This window comes from Ciconia boyciana, chromosome 2 (assembly GCF_034638445.1).
Source record: "Ciconia boyciana chromosome 2, ASM3463844v1, whole genome shotgun sequence".
Lineage (NCBI taxonomy): Eukaryota > Metazoa > Chordata > Aves > Ciconiiformes > Ciconiidae > Ciconia > Ciconia boyciana.
The window spans coordinates 13,365,526-13,379,670 of record NC_132935.1 but is presented as its reverse complement, the minus strand read 5'-3'; the positions used below and the strand labels follow the sequence as shown (position 1 = coordinate 13,379,670).

Genomic DNA, 14,145 nt, shown 5'->3' with positions numbered 1-14,145 from the left:
CCCTGCCTCATGATATTACTGTACACAGAATGAGTTGTAAGCGTACTGCAATGCTGTTTCCTCTCTCTGCCTTGGCAGTCCGTTCATCCAGGAAGGTCCATTTTGTCCCATCTAATCACCATGCAGGTTTGGAGAAGGTGAGCTGAAGAGTCATCCTTGTACTTCCTTAACCTGAAAAATGGACTAATGAACCTGTCTACACCAGAACAGCTTTTGAGGCCAAAGCACTGCTTGTATGGATAATTTTAAAGGTTTCCTCCTAGTAGACATGTAAAATACAGGTTCTGGGTTTGGGTTTTTTGTTCCAAGTGGATACATGCTCAAAATATCCTTCCATACCAGCATAGCTATGACTGGATGTAGCATCATCTGGCATAAATCCCTAGGCAGAAACTCAACTTTGGCAGGTAGATTTGAAAAGAAAATAAAAGGGCATTGAGGGTTTTTTTTGCTTTTAAACTTGCTGTTTGTCAAACAAGCCCTCCTGAACATAGGAAACTGCTGAGCAAGTAAGTCTGGAGGGAATCAGGAGTTTGCTCGACATGCTTCAGTCTTCTTGTTACAAGCGTCAAGGTAGGTGAGCAGAGTCAGAGCTGCTTGTATGTGCACCCCAAAACCGTCTGGCTTCCTCCTGCCCACAGACCAGTGATGAGCTCCTGCAGGACAAAGGCAGAGCACACAGGAGTCAGGCTGTGGAGGTTAGCATTAGTGTCTAAACAGTTACAGCGTCTGCACTTCTCCTCACATACACTGGACATATGCATTCCTTTCCCTCTCCTCCAGGACTGCCAGTTACACTGCAACACACCAGTCTAACGAGCAAAGCACAAAAATCCAGCAAGACGATTAAGAGCAAATCAAAAAGAAGAAAAACCAAAAAAGCAACATGAGTAATCAAAGTGAAATGTGGCCCCAGCTCGAAGTAAAACATATAAAAGAGCAAGGCACTCCCAGGGGCAAATCCCAGAGCAGCTGGTTGGCTGCCAGCTTGGATTGCAGAGTCCTCCAGGGCTGGGGGTTTCAGCCATCGTTGCCTCCGAGGATACCAACGTGGTCTGCAAAGGCTCTGTGTTGCAATGCAGAGAATGCCTTTGTCTGGTAAATCAGTGATAGGAGAGCAGCAATTCCTGGGCACCACACAGGGGGCCTAGCAGCTGACTGCGTGGTTTCAGTCATAAGTCATGGGCATAATATTGCCTCTCTTCTTCCTTCCTCCCTTGCCTGGCTCTCCCCCGGCCTCCCCTCAGATATTTAAAAGGCTCCTCCTGTATTAGTTACAGAAATTAAAAAATGCAACTTTAGGAAATTCCTGTGCCTTGTCAGCACCGGAGATTTGCTCAATTTCTCCCCTAAGACCCGAGTCATCGGTGTAGCTGCCAGAATACAAATTCCCACTGTACTTAAGTAAAGCTGTTTGCCTGAGTTTGCATGGCATGATTTCCCGTGGTGCTGTTAGCCTTGGCTTCACGCAGGAGAAAATGTCTCTAGAAGAGGCAGCTTTGAGGGGGCTCAGAGATACATGAGCCCTGCGAGAGCCTGCACTGCTGCAGCTGCTCTGTGTAGGCAGCGTCGGGGATAAAAAGAAGCCAGAGATTAATCTCTTCCTAAAGGCAGCTGAGGTCTTACTCCACTGACAGCCTAAACCACCGGCTCTGCATAGGAACATCGGACCAATAAAACAAATGGGCTCCAGTAAGTTGCGGTCACCGAGCAAGTTCCTGCACATCAGCAAGGCTATTGTAGCTGTTCACACGAGCATGCCTCATTACGCCGGCGGTGAGGTGCTGTGACCCAGCTTCAACTTCGGTGAACAGGGGGCAGGCTAGTGTGCTTCATCTTGCAGTCAGGGTGAGCCCAGAGAAAGCCTGGGCAGCGAAGACAACTCAAGCAATAGGCAGGAATTTGTCATGCTGCCCTATTGCCTAAGCCTTTTGGCCAGGAAAAGAAAATACAGCATGGCAGATGGAGCTGGTCTAGATCTTGACAGCCCTTCTTCTCCCTGCATCCCAGCCTACTCTGAGGCAAAATTAATTCAGAAGAATTCTGCCTCAGTGTTTCTTTAATTACTGCAGTTATTATTTCTATTGTGATAGCCTCCATGGGTGCCCACCACAGCCTGGCCACTCTTGTGCCAGGAGAATGCACATCACAAAGGTTTCAGAGACCATCAAGCACACACAGTAGAAACAAGAAACCTCGGTCAGCAACTAGGGCCCTATCTTGGTAGGCACTACCCACACACGTCGGCTAAGGAATAATGCAGCTCTTGCATGGTTTATAGCTTTATTAAAATATGCTGGAAAGGAGCTGCCCTTGGAAGAAAGCAAAAGACAGACTAGTTCCCTCCTCAAAGCAAAAGAGCTGCCTGCAATGTAGAGGGCAGTAAGGCCCACAGGCAGCATTCCTCAAAGGATGGGTGGCTCCTAAATCGTTAAGTGGATTCTTCCAGACATTGTGAAATATTCATACCGTGAGGGAAGATTAGTTTTCTTTTTTGACAGTCATACCATCGGCTCTTCCCTAAACATGTTCATGAAAATAGGAGCAGCTCTTTATTTGCTGACATTGTCTCGCTGTGTCCTTGTCTCTTGCCTTTTATTTAGGTTGCAAGTCCTTTACAGCAGAGACCATCTTTCATCATCTTTGCATGGTGTCACACATAAGGGGATATTGTCCATGACTAACATGGGAGGGTAATACAAATAACAACATTTCATGGCTAGGGGCATACAGAGGTTATCGCTACTACAAACTGCAAACAGAACTGCAGTTAAAGCTCTGACAAGCTCAGATGAGCTCTAGCAAATCTTACTACGATGGTTTGAGATGCAACTGCAGAGCTCAAGAGCAACCCTCCTTGAACAGGAAGTGGTCGCACTGAGTGCAGCAAAAGACTGACCCCCCTGAGCCAAAGCTCCCAGAAGCCACTGACCCAAATTTCAGAAAAATAATACTTGTCTCAAACTCAGTACATCTTTAAAGAAGTGCTGGTAAAATCGGGATGAACCGCCAACCATCTCCAGCTAGCTGAGAAACCAGTTCAGCCAAATGTGACCAAGAGGAAGCTACATTTGCTAAATCCAGATCTGTCCTTGAGGAAGGTACAACCAGGACTGAGCAAAGGCAAATGCAGGAACTAAAATGAATCCTTACTCCTAAAAGGGAAAAGTGCTCTGGCACCCTCATGCACTGTGGAAGGAGGAGAGTACACTGAAATCAGGGCAGTATTAACATGAGAGCGCAGAGGCCAGGGACTGAGCAGAAGGGCATCAGGCAAGAAAGCAGGCAGGAAGTGCTGACTGGGGAGGTGGAGATGGCCAGAGCAGCAGCATGGCTCCAACCAGACGCTGAGTCCAGCGGGCAGGGAACCTCCTTTTGCTTTCTCATCTCTCAGAAGAGTAAAACTGTGAAATCCCCGTTCTTTTTAGATTATTGAACCATCCCACAGTTCTAGTAAGAAGCGACAAAAATGGGTGGGGAGGTGAAGGGTCATGCATCATAGAAATCAAAGAGTAAGAACTCCTTGTTGGTAACAGAAGCCAGAAGCTTTTTAGGGGTCCTTAGGACAGACAGGAGAGAACACATCCCCCAAAAGATGGTTCATTTGCTTGCTCTACCTTAAAAGAGCGCAACCTTTCAAACCCCTGGCAAGCCATATCAACTAGGCCATAATCCTTCCCCCTCAGGCCTCACAAAACCCAATAAAGTCATTATTGCCAAAAGGGTGCACTAGGCACAGATGTGTTCAGCTATTAATGGGTTTTGCAACTACTTTCTGTCTAGTAAGATAAATGATGAACAAAATGAGCACGCCCTTGGGTTTGACCAGAATGCTGTTGAAAAGAGAAGAGGAAAAAAGCTTTCTGGAGAAACAGAAAGAAGAAGGTGATCAGGTGCTGGGGAGAATCCTAAAGCAGTGATCTTCCCATGCAAGCCTGCACATTTCCAGTACTGATGTGAATCACATGTCTGAGCTGCTCCACTCAGCCGTGTAGCACACGCACCGAGGCTGTACCCTGATGGTCTGTGGATACAAGCTGGATGCAGAAGTCATGGCAAAGGGTGGTATCTCCCATCTACTGCTCTAAATGGAAAAAAACCCAACAGACTCGCTGCTGGGTGTGGTGAAGTTTGTATGCCTCCTCCTATGCCCTTTTTTCAGTTTTATCAGTTTTTCTGAAAACTCATTAACTTCCCTTGGCCACAGTTACGCTTGTTGCTTAATTGCTACTTGTGATGAAACTAGGCCATGGAGACCACAGCAGATTTGTTACCTCTCTAGGTTAAAACTTTACTACTGCGGCTTTCAGGACTGCACAGGACTAAGTAACACTGCTGGCAACTCCTCTAGGACACCAGTCTGGGCTGCTGTAGCCCTCTCTTGTAACAACATCCATTAAACTCAGCTGTCTTCCTACAATATTGCCATCTTGCAGGAACAAAGAGAAACAAATCTAAAGAATTAGAAAAAAATATGCTATGTTGAAGAAATATACCCAGGGCTTTGGGACTGCCCTGGAGTGACCCTCACAACTCGTGGGCTTTTCCAGTCCTGCTCTCCTTTTCCACATGGAGGCTGTCAGGGGAGGCTGCCTCCACAAGGGAAACAACCAAACTGTTTGTTGATTCTCCAGTGCCTTGTTTCCCATGCAGCTTTTGCGCTGCTGGAAAGGACCAGTGGAAACTGCTATTAAATTTAGCTTCTATGGCTTCATATTTGCCTTGTACAAGTATTAGTGCCGGCAGAAAGCGTGAGGCAAAGCAGAGGGAAAGCACTGCTCAATGAACAAATGCAAACAAAATGCAGAAATCAAGAATGGACTTTGCCCACAATTGCTCCCTTCCCCAAATCGTTACAAGTGAAATGAATTTAGGGCAAAGAACACCATAAAACATAACATCAGCAATGTAGTTTTTAACTTCGTGGTGTCACTAAGAAAAATGATGAGCCACTTCAGTCAGAGGGCTTCCGTGGGCCTCCCTTTCTGCACTTTGTGGGTGCCAGGTGCGATGCTTGCACAGAAATCCTTGCAGCTGGACTTCACCTGGACGTTCTGGCCAGCTGCTGGAAAGAAACTGCAGGACTGAGAGCAGTTACAATTGCAATATTATTTGTACCATCTCCTTTGGTTCAGAACACGTCATTCTTAGAGGCTATTTTGTGGGCCCTCTTCCATGTTAGTCCCTTAAGACAGGCTTCACCGCAATTATGTTTTTTCCTATTTGGCGTTCATTTAGGAAAACTGAAAATCACTAAGAGGAGAATTACTGCCAACACTGACCTTTATTTTCACCCAAAGACACAAATCAACTAGGTGCGACACACACTTTCATTCCCTTTTTCCGTCTTTTCCTTCTTCTACTAAATAAATATTTTAAGGTAATGAACATCAGCTCAGCACTGAGCCTGTAAAGAAACACACATGGGAGAGGAATTAGTCACAATGCTAATAGTTCAACATTATAGCAGTAGAAACATATAAATATATTCAAAGGTTTCATTTTACAGTATTTGAAGTGCAACAAGTCATTTAACAACCAAAAATGTTAGAAACCACCATCCGACAGACTGAAGACCACCACCAGCAGTATTTCAAAGCAACACCAAGCCCACAGGGAGAAATTTAACATCGTTCTAGAGGGGACTTCCTGGCGTAAAAAGAAAAATAAGGCAGTGCACAAAGTGGCTTGGTATTTTAAATTCTTAAAAATAGTAGTTGACAGTATTGTTATGAAAACAAACGGAAGATGGAAGGGGCTGGGAAGACAAGGCTGGGAGAGGGGAAACAACCCACAAGACCAGCTGGTCTCTTGTGAAAATATCGACTGAATTGCAGCATTTTGGAATCACTGATAACACTGTAAATAAAAAAGGTAACTTTAAAAAAAGGTGACTGTGTGCATAATCCAGGGCTTTTCATAACTCCCTCATTAGCTGACAGATTCTTGAATAAGCATTCTTTCTTCCCCCCCCCCCCCCCCCCCCTTTTTTTTCACTGAACCAAGTAAAACTATTTGGCCAAACACCAAGCTGTACTGACTATTAGCGCTCATCTCCAGGCCTGTGCATAGGTCACTACTTCAGCTAGGGATGTAATTTTTCAGGACTGACATAAGCTACAGCACGGGACCAATTCTGTTGCCTTAAACATCTTTTTCTCAGGTGGGGACAGGTCTGTAGGCACAATGCCGGGTCCCGCAGGGAAGACCTGGTCTCGAGCCCCTCTGGTTGCAGCACAACAGTTGCAGTAGACAGGTGTGATGAGTCACGCCGATGCAAGATGGTGGTACTGCCTCCGGTGGGGAGCTTCTGTGAGTGACGGCAAGTCAGGCTCGCCGGAGAGATGCAGAGCTCAACAGAAAGTGCTGATCTCAGACCCTTCTTCTCTGAGGAAAAGGCACATGTTAAAAGCAGCACAAAGCGTGACATCCAACTGACAGGGACCTCAGCGGGGAGGTGGTTCCTACTCGCCCCTAGCCTTCCCACCCCGAATATTTTAAATACGATAATAAAGAGCATCTGCCTTAATGAGAAAAAAATCACGTGAACGTCCCTGGCCTGCTGACGCAGCAGAACAGTTCAGCAACAAGCAGCTGTACTGACTCGCACGTGAAGCTGACCTCACGCTGGCTGTTCAGCCAAGCCAAATTCAATGCATCTGAGGAATTAGTGAAATTCAGTTTTGTGTAACAGGAAAAAAGACATTTGAGAAGATCTGGTTTGTGACATTTTCATACAGACATGGTTCCTGGTTTCCAACCACCTCTTAAAACCACACGTACTCAGTAAGGAGACATTTATTCCATTATTTCTGTTTTCAAATTTTTGGTACAAAGTTTATTTTTCAGAAGTTCCCACATGATCCTTTCTTCTACCAGGGTCTTTTAGGATTTTTCTATCTCTGATTTATTTTCCTTATCTGTTGAAGCAAAAGCAATAATTGCTACAGAAAGCAATAATGGCAATATTACAAATATTTTACAGCAGCATCCATTCGTCTCTTTGCCTCAAAAAAATAACAAAAATAAATCCAAAGACAAGATCCATACTGCCACAAAGGCTTAGGTTTGTAATATCCAGAAGTATGCTGCGTTCCCATATATGAGTTGTACAAGTCCAGCACAACTTTCCAAGTTTGTGCAGAGCCTGATAAATAAGACACAGAAATATCAGTTACATTATACTGTTTCTAAGAACTTTTACTCTGTAAAATGTTTGGTCACTCAAAGCTATAAGCTTAATCACATATCAAAGAACACAGGCAATAAAGCCCATCTTACTAGAACATATAGTATTAGGCCAAACAAAATATAAGAGGACAAAATCTAGTGGTCACTGAAGCCTCTTCAAAAAAGGTCTAAAACAGAATGTTTCCATCATGTATCAGAATAAAAACGTACTGTATTAAAATTTGATTTTTTTTTTTTTTTACAAGCTGTCTTTTAATCAGTCTTCTATTTACAGTGCAGAACTTCTGCCAACTGCAGTAGTTTTAACTTTGGCACAACACTAAGTTCCAATCCTTTTGAGTATTCAAGTCCTGTGTGTGTCCAAAAATTTTCTTGGTTTCACGAAAGATTAGGCCCATTCACAGTTAACCAGTTATCTTGAACTTTTTCAAGAATTGCTTCCCCTTCACCACATTGGGCAGCTACAAAGGAAAGACACTGTAAGCTATTGCATCATTCAAAAAAACTCTTCATTCTAAACAGTGACAGTATTGTTGCTTCCTTTAACATCACATCTACCAGACAGATCACACAGACAGCTACATACTGGACACCTTCTAAAAACCTTGCTGGTCGTTAGTGAATCGTCTTCCTCATACTTCGAATACATAACAATGCATTAACTTAATTTCATTTCACATGTCAAACAGGACATTTAAATATATTGCAATATATTATAGAAAATTGCAAAGCGCCATCATTTCTGTAAACGAGATCGACACCTGTTAACTCTCCTGTGCACATGAAGAGCAGTACCTAGTGCCACATTTTCTATACAATATAAAGCCTTCCCAGGTAGGGCAACTCATTTTAGTGCATTTCTGTACAGACTGTAAGCAATACATGCAGATAGCCAAATATGCAAAATTGGAAACACTTCTGTAAGCTGGAACTGGAGGCGGGGGGAACATTTTGAAATCGTAATGGAGCTCTTGTGGTTGATCATTTCGTATCACAGATGAAGACTTGAATCTTCTGTCATTCTAGCAGATTCTTTAGGGAAAGTTTCATGATAGGTATCTAGTATTGAATAAGCATAAGGGAATACTTTCATCAACTGGGACACAAATATTATGTGTCTTAACACATTCTAAGTTCTGCACAGTCCAATGTTCATACAGTAACCTTATCTCTAAAATACTTGAGAAACCCCAAATCATTTTTATGCCACAGTATTATAACCAAGAATCCGTTACTTTATCCACCACTGTAGTGCCACCTGCTCTAGAATAAAAGAAAAAAAAGAAAAAAAGGAAAAAAATAAAAAAAGGCCTCACACTTCCCAACGAGCATCAAGTTGGAAGCAGAGGTAAGTACCATTGCTAACCACAACACAAAGATCAGTGCTGCAATCCAGCCAGCATGCTCCCAGGCGAAGATCCATCTCGCCTGATTTCAGATGTCTGTAGTCTCAGCGTCTGCCTGCAAGCCACGTGTAACAGTCAACGGAGTTTAGGGTGCAGTTCGTCTGACCAACTCCAGGCACGTAAGATGAGCAGGCTTGCATTCATTAGGTACACTAACTAGCTACAGTGTCCTGCTCAAATGCAGACATCAACATGCAATCAGACGAATCCCACCTTAATTCGTGAAAAGTGCTATGGGATCCTCAGTTACCACTCTACATTTTACAATGTTGTGTAAGTCGGTTTTGCAATGACTATCCACTGAAAAAGTGCAGATGCTCTTCACTGTAGAAGGAGAAAAACCCCCAAAAGCTCAGACCATTAAACTTGAAAATACTGGCTGTAACCCATCTATGCTTCAAAATCTCCCTTTTTAGAAGTGGGAAAACAATACAGAAATTTGAGCCATGAGTGTGTATAAGTAGCTATTGAGGGGATTTTTCACTTTCTGTTACAACTTTCATTTAAAAATCTTTTCCTGCAGAATTTTAATACATCACCAAACCTCAACTAACTTGACCCAATAAGTTTGTGTCATGCTACTTGGTAAATCTACTTTTCCTAGGAGATCACAAGCTTTATGGAGAATACAGCTGTAACCCGGCACTGTTCAGTGCAGGGAACCGAGCTCTCTCCTAGCCCTTCCCATACCTAATTTACACAATCATCCCAGGCATTATGAACAACTCTTAACAGTTTTACTGCTCTCTGATCATTGATACTATCTTTTTGTTACTACTGAAGGTAGGCAAAATTATTTTCCAAGAAGAAATAAATTAAATCAAAGAAAGTAGCTATATTTCATTGCACTCTGTTTTTGTGCATTCAGGTTAGGGCAGGGATATTTAATATTACAGAAGCTTAAAGATTATCTTCTCTCCTTGGGAGATATGAATATAGACAGATACGGGACTTGGAGGACGCAAATCGATACTGTCATATTTACAGAAGCAAATACTGACATCCAGCCTGAATACACAGTACTCCGTTAAGTGCAAAAGGGAAAATGCTCCCCACCTTAAACTACAGCTTGGTTACTCAGCAGCCAGAGACTAGTTGTCAAGAGTTACTGCTGTGCTCTCATTTCAGAGGAAAACGGAGGAGGAATAGAGTGTCTGCATCTTTGGGCTTTCTGGCCTACGGGGACTGCATAAGGCCATGAATCACTTTGTATGGGCTCCAGAAATGCTTTCTCTGCTCTGTAGAGGAGAAGGGAGTGCATTTGCCTGCCTCAAGGGTTCCTTGGCGAGCAGGAAGAAAATAGGGTTTTGCCCAAAGTCAGCAAATCATGCATTAGAAAAATTATTTCATGTCATGTTGCAAGAGTTTCCTTCCCAATAATCAAAGTTACAGCCAGACACCATATTGCATATAATGTCATGAAAAAGCAGTTTTTAAAATGGTACTGGACAAGGTTAAAAAAGGGAATGGCCTCATTTGCTATAGTGTATTAGAGATAATCCACTAAATTCTAATCATGAGGTACTAGATATCTTTCCTCTCCTTTGCTTTCAAAACAAAGCAGAGATTTCTGTGTGCTAAAAATGAGTGATTGCAATACTTTACTTGTTCTGTCAGAACAGCAAGAGTAAAACTTGTTTTGCTTATCGACTTCTAGGTAAGTGAATTCTGCGGGGCAAGCAAAAGTCAAGAGCCTTCAAGCTTCTGCATTTTCCCTTCTTTCCACTTCTTACAAGCCAGCACTCTGTTAGTTCATTCAAACCTCCAGGGAGGAATAGGTCTGACTTTCTTTTTACAACAAACACTAACCTTGGGGTCATTAAGAGGTTGATACTGGGAAGACAGCACTGTTTAAGATGGAACCGTGCTCTTTCATTGTACTTAGAAGCAACAGCAAAACATGCCATGAAGCAGCATGATACAGTGACGCTGGGTGCCTCACCCGGTTGTGACACTGCTTGCTTTCTTTTAGCCCTTCTCCTCCATTCTGGCACAGGATTATCTTTATTCTCTCTCTAGCTGAATTGCAGAGACAGCAGTAACTAGCATCATCAGATCAGGTACTCCTGGCAGAAACTGCAGATGAAAAGGAAAGCCCTATCTTAGCTCTAAAGGAACTGATGTTCACAGCTGAATTCTGAAACAGTGCTCCCAATGAAGACTGAGAAAAAACCAGCTACCTAGAAGTAAGATCTGAGCAAGATCAAAGAGTTTCTTCATCTCCCTGTCAATGACAATCACTGAAGCCTGGCCCATAACTAGCTCAAACCTAAGACGTGAAGCTCCACAGAAAACATACCACAGGCTCATCTACACACAGTTCTTCACCGAGCAGGGAAATCAACAAAACCCCACGTGGACACTCACCTCAGGGTAGACATACTTTCCTGCCCCTTCCCTCCCCACTGTCAACATCACTCAGTCCAAGTGGCTTCCAAAACACCTTGCAGCTGTGCGTAAGCTACAAGAGGGAGCCAGGCTGCAGGGGTGCACTGCTGATGAGCACAGCAATGCTCAGAGTCATCATAAATTAAGCCATTTTCTGAGGTTCAGGAAGTTTCCTGTGTGTAACTGGTAGAATGAGAAGGCGCCACATCCCCTCCACCTGCCAGGTGATTTCTGTTTCTCTCAGGAGACTATATAGTGTGCCTTGGGCACCTAGGTAAGGAGCACAGCAGCCTAAGGTTAGATGAGATTAATCTAGGCTAAACCGCTGTTACCAGTAGCTTTGAGTTCCCACCAGCCATGACCACAATTCACAGATAAAACAGACCAGCATGCTGTCAGCTCTTTCCAATGCCCCTCCTGTCAGCCCTGATGCGGGAGGCCTCCGGAAGGAGTTTCCCTCTCTCCCAGTATGCAGTGCAAATATACACATGCTGTAAACATGAAATAAACTGGTAATTAATGGACTCTGTTTGTTCAAACAGAAATAACAGACAGATTATGAGCAATAATGAATGCATACAACTGCTGCCTTCAGGCTGAACCCACCCAGATTCTTCTCATCCTTGGCACAACTGAAAGGCTTACAATGTGCACGTAGCCCAAAGGAAATGTAGGTACTCTGCATCTCTCATTAGCCGACCCACAGCACATGGTTTAATTTAAATTTTATATTCTGCAAAGAGCTGATGTTCCTCAATGGGCTGTGAATACTATTATAACCACTAGAATACATGGAACTGTAATATTTACAGCAACTGAAAATCTGGCCCGGGATACATCAGCCACCATCTCTGACCATTTTACTGAAAGAAGACGTCCAATCCAACTATATTTAGTCTGATAAACAATGTATTTCCTCTTCCTGTGTTTTTCAGACCAGATGTGCTAAGGCCTACCATTGTAGCCGAGTGTTATTTAACAGAACACTGCCAAAATGGAAAATTTCCCAGTTTAATCATATAATTAACTTGGGTCTTTATTTTTTCCCATCTTTTCAAGAAGGTCAGATTTAATGCTAACCTAAATGCAGTCTCTGCTAACAAAAAATGGAGATGTTTATTTGGACAGGTTGCTTGGGTGGGGTTTAGGTTTTTTTGGTTTTTTTTTAAAGAAAATGAATTCTGGGTCAACCTTAAGGATTAAGGCAACTCCAGATTTTGCTTGCTAGAGGCATATTCCCAAGGATTTTAAGGATTTTCTTTAATATTTTTGGAAACTTAAAAATAGCATCTCTTTCCCTACTAGCTTTGTCCTTTCCCACTCAGCAAGCACTGATTTTTGACCCTGTAATCCCAGAGTAACTTGAAGCTAACGCGAGTCATATCTGCTGGCAATCTACAACAGCCTCATCCATACCATTACCAGCCAAACAAGAATACCTCACAACCACATGTAGCAGTCAATGCTGAAAAGGCCAGATCCTGGATCTCCACTCACATCCAGAGATCCAGAGTCATAAGCACTCCAATGAAATATGCTGACAACACGGTTTTGCTTCTCCCCCACCCCAAAGTTAAACTGAGGGATCCTTGCTGAGTCCTCTCTAGCACTGCTGGCTACTTTGTGCCTTACTGATTTGAGTCTTGGAAGCCAGGAAATAGTTTCATCATCACATTTGTGTCACACACCAAAAGCCATTGCCTTTTTCTTTCCAGCAATCTCAAACAGTCAGAAGAGCTCACCCTGGTAAATGGCTTTCACACAGAACATCCTCCTGCAACTCAGGCAGCCTGTTCAATATGGGAGCAGAAGGGCAACTACAAGTGTCCAGAGAGGAAGGTGAGTTCACAATATTTTTTTTGTCAGATGTTATTCCCTTTCTTGCTTTGACCTGGGTTTCACCCACAACCAGGTATGAAAAACAGATCTAACAGACTCCTCTGCTTCAGAAAATCATGACTAAAAGGACTTTCTTGGTCTTTTGACAGTTATCACAGTGACAGAGTACACAAGAAAGAGTAATTCCAGATTAGGTTCTTGGAAATGTGGAAACATTAGGACACATTTTCTCTACACTAATGTGTCTCTCATTGGTCATCAGATGCAGAAGCCTACAGAGAAGATGCTGACAGATGTGCAAAAGGAGATTGCTACTATCCTTTCCGTTAGTGCCAATGTAAAAGCAGACAGTGCTGGTGACAACAGCACCAATTCATCATTATCTTTTGATATCTAAATATAAAGTAACTTATCCCTAAAAAATGCACACCGACAGCAGCAAGAACACAAACTACTCTCCTTGGAGTACCAGTCCTCCAGGATGCCAGACATCTGCCTAAACTAACTTCCAAGAATTTGGCCCGTTGTTTTTAAGTTGGTAATTCAAACTCTACTATGATTTCAATGTCTTAAATGGCTCCCCCCCCCTGTTTTAAAGACACTTATTCAAGATGTAAGTGTTTCATATTAGATTAAACTATTTCTGGAGTTCAGTTCAGGTAGATCAAACCACCTCTAAAAATAAGTGCGTTCAGCCAGCAGCCCTAAGAACAATAAGCATAGTGGCGAGCTCAATCCATTAGGATGAATTTAAGGTTAAACTTGCGCACAAATCATTCAACTGGGCTATCGCTGAAGAACAATTAAACACTAGCATGTTTATCATTCCTAAGCATCTAAAAGCCATATAACTCCATTTTGTTTGAGAATTAAACATCATGTCATTGCCACAACTTACTTGAAAACCTTTCTTACTGGTACCCGAAGACGCTTTTCATCTCTGTATCTGTGTATTCTTACAAACCCCTAAGCAAATCTGAACAACTTTTAGGCAGTTTCCGCCTCATGTTTACCTTAAAATTCAGTGTAAGATTTCAAGAAATTATTATTTTTAGCTAGAAATATACACACTTCTCTTACCATTTCCAACAAAGGAAAGAATGCACAAGCTAAAAACGAATGTTACTATCAACTGCGTCAAGTCTGTCAGGCATTTAAATTAAACTGATGTAGGATACACTGATTAAATGCAACGAAAAGCATCTTCTAGCATTAGACTCATTCAGTTAGCTCGGAATTATCCACAAGGAACATTTCAGCACAAGTTCTGTAAACCCAAAACACTCTGAAGATACGCAAAAGGTGCCAATATCACCTCATT

At 42.8% G+C, this 14,145-nt stretch overlaps 1 protein-coding gene across 3 annotated transcripts in view; it reads right to left on the bottom strand.

Annotated features, from left to right (window-relative positions):
• Positions 1–5,991: 5,991 nt before the first annotated feature.
• The window catches only part of ZHX1 (zinc fingers and homeoboxes 1), a 28,839-nt gene continuing 20,685 nt past the window's right edge, over positions 5,992–14,145 (bottom strand). For 2 of the 3 annotated variants that reach the window (XM_072851941.1, XM_072851943.1), the window contains one exon: positions 5,992–7,652. In XM_072851941.1, coding sequence (XP_072708042.1) covers positions 7,570–7,652 — 83 coding nt within the window. In that variant the 3' untranslated portion in view covers positions 5,992–7,569. Of the gene's footprint in view, positions 8,251–14,145 lie in introns of all 3 variants that reach the window. The other variant, XM_072851942.1, reaches the window with a different exon arrangement.